The sequence below is a fragment of the Dipteris shenzhenensis genome, chromosome 3 (genome assembly GCF_047967505.1).
Source record: "Dipteris shenzhenensis isolate YYH24624 ecotype China chromosome 3, Dip_SZ_1.0, whole genome shotgun sequence".
NCBI lineage: Eukaryota > Viridiplantae > Streptophyta > Polypodiopsida > Gleicheniales > Dipteridaceae > Dipteris > Dipteris shenzhenensis.
Genome location: NC_141598.1, coordinates 21,637,261 through 21,645,325, shown reverse-complemented (window position 1 = coordinate 21,645,325; position 8,065 = coordinate 21,637,261). Strand labels below are relative to the sequence as shown.

Genomic DNA, 8,065 nt, shown 5'->3' with positions numbered 1-8,065 from the left:
TGGCGCTACTACCGTAGCTTGCCCATTGATCGTCCAGTCCACCCACTCTACATGCCCATGGAACGACGTTGGACTTGGGTTGCATTTTGACATCTCTAGCAAGAGGACCCCAATATGTTGTACAATTTTTCAAAGTACAACTTCCCAAAGGAAATGACGCAGGAAGGTTTTTGCTTTCGCCTTCAGTCATTCAACAACACCTACGACCTTGTCCCGGATCCAGCCGTTGTCGCTGCCATCCACTTCAATTTCCTCATCCTCTTACTCCTCCGCGATCTTCCCGCCCATAGCCATCCCATCAATGATTGCATTCACAATCTAAACAACGAGATTGTCTTCAACCTCGATGTTAGTCCATCTCAGTTCCAAGACCTCTAGCTCTACCTACACGTCCGCAACCTCCACGTGCATCACATCTGCACTTACGAGGATATGCATGCCACCCATTTTTTAAAGTACCGCTCGTACCTCCCTCGCCTCACGACCAGGTAGCTGGACCGATATGCCATCCTGCAGTCAGTTCTCTCCACCACCCTGCTTCAGTGCAACTAACTTGAGGATGGATGAACAATAGGAAATGAGGCATGTTAACATCCACAAGTACAATCACCAAATGCAGAGTAATCAATGAGTAAAGGTGACCAAGCAGAATGATCAACTTCCATAGGACAAGCTCAAGGGAGTTTGATACCCAAATACACCAAGGCCAATGATTATAAGCAATGTGCACACGGAAGGAGTATAGCACAAACTCAGGGAGTTTGATCCCCAAATACCCCAAGCCTGCCTAAAAGTCCAAAGATTCCAGGAAACGTGCACAGGTTGTACGTTCTAGTTGCCCCACCCAGAACATGGAGGTGGAATAAGGAGTTGCACACTTTAGAGTGCATACGCCTTGCATTGTTCAGCTCCACATCCACAAGAAATAGCGATACCAACAAAAATAGCCATGAAAGGAGTACAACTCAAACTCAGGGAGTTTGATCCCCAAATATTCCAAAGAAAAGGCTTCCTAGCAACATTCAACTCAGGGAGTCTGTTCCCTAAATATAGTCCTGGGACAATAGGGTTACCGTTGAGTGTCCCGACGAAGCTGAGTCTCGCCACTCTAGGTTTGAGTCTCATGCACCATGCATGATACCAAACAGGCGAAGCTGTGAGAGCACTCAGGGAGTTTGAGCCCTAAATCACCCGAGCCTAGGAGTGGCAAAGCTAACACAAGTGCTATTTGGGAACCTTAGTAGGATCACCTCCTAATACTAGGTTTATCCCAAGCGCTTTAATATGATTAATACAAGCACTATTTCCGCTAGTAGGGAGAGTCGGTAAGAAGAGCAATATGCCTTGGTGCCCTACGAGCCCAACAGCCCATGCTTGTAAAGTGAGGGAGAGTGCTAAAAAAGAAAAGAGTTGGCACTCCCTTCAAAAGGTGAATTGTATAAAAGGCCAAAAGTTTGACTTTGGTCTTCATTATTGTTTGCACAAGTTTGAATACAAGCTCCCTCTTCTCTTCAAGAGAGTGTTTTGGGTCTTCTCTTGTTTCCATTATAGTGCCTTTGTGGTTGTCACTCTATCCCCCTTCACTCTATTCTCCTCCTTTCCTTCCTCCTCCTCCCTTCTCCCCCCTTCTCCTTCTCCCCTCCCCTCTTTCCCTTCCCTCTTTCTCGCGTGAAGCCACATTGCAACAATCCAGAGGCCGCTTGAGTAACACTTGTGGATGGCTCGTGCTATGCATTGCTCCCACAAGGAGTAGCTGGGAGTGGAAGCTCCGTCGGCATATCTTCAACTATCCCATGACACGTGAGTCATCGCTAAGACCCACCACACGTGACGTTCAAGTTCGTGGATATTCGGAGGTTTTGTCTATGTACGTGAGATGGTTATACCATAGGAGGTCTCGATATTTTTGTGCATGAGCGGATTCTTCTAGAGAGTTGTTCCAAAGAGAAGTTATGGAGAGGTATGGCAGGAAGAAGAAGAAAAGGATGGGCGGGGTATACGCTCTCCAAAACGAGAATCCTTAATCATGTCTTCTATAAAACGGTCAAGGCATGGGCATCGCTCTCATCATTTTTTCTGTCTCCTGTTCTGTGCGCATCTGGCCTGCCGTGTGGATCGTCCCATGAAGAGGTTCTATCAAGGATGTAAGGAGTAGAGAAGCACGTTTACGAAAATGACTCAGAGGGATCCGGAGAATCCACGGATACCAACAGTGGCAAATTGGAAAGAGGTCTGTGGTATTAGTGGCAAATTTGAAAGAGGTCTGTGGTATTTCATATTTGCTTTCCAAAATATTCCTTTGTTTTTGGTGCTCTTACATTTACCATTAATCTGTGAAGGTCTTATGAATATGGAAGAATCTCACAACGTTCGCAGAGAAAATCCGAATTCAGACGGTCTAGGTAACAATAGGAAAAGTTGGAGCTCCGTCCCCGTTGATTCTCTTCCTCACTTCAATCTCTGTGCTCCTTAATCGCCCGTGCGTAAGCCGTGTGCTCTGCACTTGAGCGCATCTCACTCCCGCTCTACCTTTCCTGCATCTCCATCTATATCTTCATCGATCCGTTTCTCAGCATTTGAAAGCCGCAATCTATTTCCTTACCTCGAATTTTGTTCTCTCGCCCCCTCCGCTTCTGCAATTCCTTCCTTTACGTGATAAGGTTATCAATGGAGGAATTTTGTCACTGAGGGATCCCCAAATTCAGTTTCTCAAAGCCATCTCCGAATTAGCCTCAATGAATGCGTTGCAGACCTCGCCGCCCAAAACGTCATTGGTGAAAGCCCGAGATATATCAGCAGTGTCAACAAAAGAGTATCCGCTGTCAATAGCGACTTGTTAGGTTTATTTGATTCATGCAAGGAAGGTTAGGTTCGTCCTAAACTTTACTTGTGTCTTTTCCTTGTGCATTACAGAGGTAGTAAACGAATCCAATTCAAGAGTCCTTGAATCGGAAAATGCGCTAAAGATTTGCATGCACCCAAGACCACTTCTAAAGACGAGCCAAAGAATCCTTCCGTGGCAGAGCAAGTTTCAAGATCCATTCATGCCAATGACGGTGGTAGTTTTTGTCCTTGTATTTCTCTATTCTTTTCATGACTTTTCTCCTTTATTTCAACGAATCCATGTTTGCGGATACTTCCATAATATATTGTCTTCACTTCATATATCCTTATATACACTAGAGTCTCTAAAGATCCCTAGGAAATGCAAAGGTTATACACATGAAGATTTCAATCCAATGGAAGGTAGAACCTTAGATCAATGTAATTTTATAATGCCTTTTCATTAATTTCCCTTGTATGATTTTTATTTTTTTTCCATTTTACAAAAAGCCTTGGCCCACCAATGAGGGAGGTAGTACGAGCACTCGGCTAGCATGGAGTTATCTCGGCCTCAGGAGGTTATTTAATAAACACCTTCATCCCTCCTTCTCATTCAACAATGAGTTTTCCTTTGGTGTTAGCTCCAACCAAAGACGGAGGTATTCAAAAAAATACCAAGAAGACTTTAAAAAGCGCATTTGTTGCAACTACGAAGCAAGCTTGCGTCGAAGGTACGGCTTCGTTATGTTTTGGACATTTGCATTCTAATTCCTTATGTGTTCGAGAAATTCATATTTGGCCTCACTTGTTCAGTTCAGCAAACAATTCGTGACAAAGGATGCAAAATTAAGTTGAAATGCCAAACATAAGGTCCCTGATTCCTGAGGAACATGGCACCTCTGAAGTTACGAATGAGTAGCATCAAATTACTAGTGCCCATGCTTGTTTTTAGACATGCAAACTATTTGTGGCACTCAACGTAATAGTGGGTTTTGACATTTTGCGAGTAAATGTTTTCACGAGTTTGTGAGTTTTTCAATAGGTCCTTTGCATGTAAGAATACAAGTTGTGCCTAAAACGGTATTTTAAATTTCTCCCAATGCTAAATGCATTGTTCTGCTTAAATTTTTCCATTAAAAAAATCATTATGGTTGAGTCAAATCAAAATTTTTCCATTAAAAAAAACTAGAATGCTTGGCCAGCTCCTAAGTATATTGTAAGTAGCTAATAATAGACCAATTGATCTAACGACTTAGAATATGCCACATGGCTTCATAGGATTTTAGAGTTCCTTAAAACGCTCTAGTGCTGGCCAAGTAATCATTATGGTCGAGTCAAATCAATCCTTGTAGCTAGAGATCAAGGTGGTTGTAAGAGTTCTAGACCATACGATCTTTAATGGCATGCCTAGAAAAAATTCAATAAAAACTCTCAAAAACTTACTCCCAAAATGCCAAGCCATGTGGAGAGTTCTTGTATTCGCATGCAGAGGTCGGTCGATGTTGGCCTCTCTTTCTTGGACGCTGCTTGTGGGTGGTATCGATGAGTTGATAAAGCACAAACGATAGCACTTCCTGCAACACAAATTGAGTCAAGAATGCACGTATGCTTTGTAGGAGCCCTCCCAGGTGAACAACAGCAGCATAAACGACTGACTTACCTACCTCGAATGACGGGAGATTCCTTCGCCTTCTTTGTATACCTCAAAAGAGCTCGCATCATCAACACAAACATCCGTTGTAAGGTTCTCAAACTTCTAGAGCTCTACAAGCACAACAAACAATGACCAAAGTTGGAGCTCACAACATACGCAACGATTGACGCTCATCGACAAAAACAGGAACGTAATGCGAAATCGAGAACGACGAAATACCTTGTTTGAATGTCCCACTACCTGTATCCATGGACTGCGTGACACCATCGGAACTGTCCATCCTTGCGCCAGGAATAAAATGGCAACGACTGTTTGGCTTTAGGAGACGAATGCATGCGCGTTTTGTAGATGTCGCGACCCCTCCCATGAAGGCTTGTGCGTGGCAAAACACCTTTGTGTGAACCATGAAACCTACATGTTTGCCAAACCGGATTTGCAAGGGCACTAGGATTAAGTGAGGAAATCGCCCGCGTCTGGGATAGGGGAAGACGACGATGATGTGCTTGAGTTGTTCCATGCAGCCATCAACCAATGAACGTGAAGATAATGCGGAATAAAGGGCTAGCCGGCACGTGTCCACGTGAGACCATGCACCAATCCCCTTCCAAATAATTCATGCAAAACGGTATTTAATAATGGCCTATTTTCGCTTCTGCAAATCTGGTTGTCTTCACTTAGGCCTCCCATTGGCAGGCCAAAAAACGACCTCGCACACATTTGGTCGCATAAATTCTAATGTGTGAACAAATAGGAAAGGCAGAAAATGGGAATTTAGTTTATAGAAGGTTTAAGGTTTCTTGATGCTCACAGCCAAAACTCGAGGCCTCGCATGGATCTTGAAGTCATGGCCGATTTTCTTGTTCCTTCCGCACCTGTTAATTTAGAATAGCGAGTCTCGAGTGCTGCTCACTGCCCACACAGTCCCAGCTTACCCGTAAAACGGCATGCGCTTGCCCATTTTTGAGGTTGTCTCACAGAGGGGTTTCACAGGGGTATGGTGGAGTTAACTGATTCAGAACGGCATGCTACGCACCGAGTTCAGCAAACCAGCAGGATTCTTTTCTCGCGTGGGCACCTCGAGCGAACTAAACCCAACTTGCCCGTGAAAATCAGGATTCCCATCATTGAAAACGGAAGGACTGAGTGCTTATTTCAATCAAGCGACTACGTTTCGTGCAAGCCAAACAATTTTGTGTGCCGGCATCTCGAGGGATCCACGAACACAGACTGCAAACAGCCTTGCCTTCAGTCATGCAGTCCTCATGGTGCTAATGCCGTTTCTATTCTTTGTGAAGGAAGCTGTACAGAAGTGAACCACAAGTTTCAAAGTCAAGGTAAAGAGGAACTAGAAGAAGAAAGTACAAGTTCAATTCTTCAAAACTTCTCGGTTTTGGCTGCTGGGATACTGGGAATTTGGGAGGGTGATAATTCTGTTCGGGGACGAATTGAGTCATTAGGCCAACGTCAACAAGCTATGAAGGACAAAATTAGAACGGCAGAAGAGGTTCAAGAGGTGCTTAAGAATCGAGTGCGAGCACTAGAGCAACAGGCGGAGGTGGAGCATGCCTCGCTGGAGCGCATGAAGGAAGAACGGATGCAGACACTGGCGCAGAAGAAAGACAAAACCACAAGCGACAGGCACTGCAGCGGCAAAGACTTTGCGCAAGGCCAGCCCGACGAGCATGCGAGAAGCCGAGCCAAAACATTATCCCATGGAAATGGACCGATGTTGGACGAAAGCAGACAGGCAGATTGCTGGGAAGACGAGAAGGAGTCGCAGCTGCAACAGAGCAAGCACCTCCAAGGCGATAAGGCGTCGTATTTGAAGCGGATGATCTTCTCATACAGACAGATAGTGGCGTTTGAGATGCTGGAGTTCGCGCACAAGAGGCTGACCTCACACATGTGGGCGCATATGTCGGAGACGGTGAGGGAGATGAAGGAGGGCGAGGAGAGGGCAGCGTATTTAGGCGTGTTCAGGAGGGACGGGGGGCCGTTCAGGGGGAAGCCGATGAGCGAGGCAAGCTATGCGGAGCTGCTGAGCTACGTGAAGAAAAGCAAGAAGACGAGGAGGGAGCTAGAGCAGGCGATAGCAGCGGCGGAGAGGAGGCTGGTGGAGGAAGCGCAGAGGGAAGGCTATGCAGGAGCTGAGGTTGGCGATATAAGGTCACAGATGGAACTGTACATGGTGTGCCAACGCCAATTTAAAGCAGCAGCTGTGGACGCGACGACAGGCCATCAACCCAATAAGACGATGATCTGCATGCAAGATCTCACGCGAGACGTGATCATCGACACTCAGAGAGCTGCTCAAGATGGTAAGCTGGGCGTGCTGCAACCGGCTTCTCATCTTGTTCGTCTCGGCTGCTTCTTGCTCTGCAAGAAGGCATGATCGTCAGTGAGTTGTATGCAGCTGCTCGACGTTCGGAACTAGATCAGTAGCAGAAATCAGAGATCATCAATGGCAAGCTTCAGCTCCATTTCTAGTTGCATGCAGCTGCTCGACGAAAAACTAGATCAGTGATCAGACAGATCGGTGATCATCAATCAATGGCAAGCTTCAGCTCCATTTCTCTTCAAATGCCAAAACTTCATAGAATTATGTGTTTCTGCCTGCTGCCTGCAAGATCACATTGTTATCATCGGCACCCACAGAGCTCCTGAAATCATTGGCAAGCTGGCAGGCCTTCTCTTCGCCTTGGTTTCTTTTTGTTATCATCCACACCTGGAGAGTTTGTGAAAGTAGCACGCTGGGCCTATTGATTGCCTCGGCTGCTTCTCGCTCTTTGGTGCAGAAGGCATTGCTGCTTTATATCGGAATTACAGATCAGAGAATGGCAAGCTCCATTTCCTTCACAGGCCAAAGGTTTAGACTTTTCTCCTGTTGATATATAGCTCCATTTCCTTCACAGGCCAAAGGTTTAGACTTTTCTCCTGTTGATATATAGCTGCAGATTGTTTGTGTCTTCTGATCGCTTCTTGCTAAGTCCAGAGAGCTTGTGAAATTAGTCGTAAGCTGACCATTCTGAATCCTTGCAAGAAGGCACTGCTGCTCATCTCGGAAAGTTACATCGGTGAATGGCAAGCTCCATTTCTCTGCAGATGCCAAAGCTTCACACCTTACTCCATTTGTGTCTTCGACCTTCATCAGTGTTTTTTCCTTAACGGTCGCCTCGTGTTCCCTAGAGGTCTATTTTTTCTCATAGAATTATTAAAACAGAATCCACAACATTAGAATACATTTAAAGTTTGGACGGCCTCGACGTTATTATATACAACAATAGGCCCCCATCGATGTTCACTTTTATATACAACATGAATACTACTACTCGTGTTGCCTAGCATCCTGTGGCTCACTTGAGAACTTAGGCTATTAACAACCATGCAATTGTTTTCAAGAAGGAAATCTCGTTTAAAAGGAGTCTATAACCGTGCCCACATCCAAAGGGGGGGTATGTAACAACCCCATATAGCATGTGTGATCAAGGGATATTAAAAAAACCCCTCCTTACGTGTGTGTGTGTGTGTGTGTGTGTGTGCACCCTATGTGAAAATTACACGTTCTAAATTTTAAAATCAACAAGAAGT

The 8,065-nt window shown here is 45.3% G+C and overlaps 1 protein-coding gene across 1 annotated transcript; it reads left to right on the top strand.

Annotated features, from left to right (window-relative positions):
- Positions 1 to 5,471: 5,471 nt before the first annotated feature.
- On the top strand, positions 5,472 to 6,869 carry LOC147903511 (uncharacterized). The gene has a single exon (XM_087371863.1). The coding sequence runs from the start codon at positions 5,472 to 5,474 to the stop codon at positions 6,867 to 6,869; it is 1,398 nt and encodes a 465-aa protein (XP_087227989.1).
- Positions 6,870 to 8,065: the final 1,196 nt, after the last annotated feature.

Bases quoted from the DNA above. Each gene is read 5' to 3' on its own strand.
- LOC147903511 (XM_087371863.1), top strand. From the start codon at position 5,472: ATGGTGGAGTTAACTGATTCAGAACGGCATGCTACGCACCGAGTTCAG.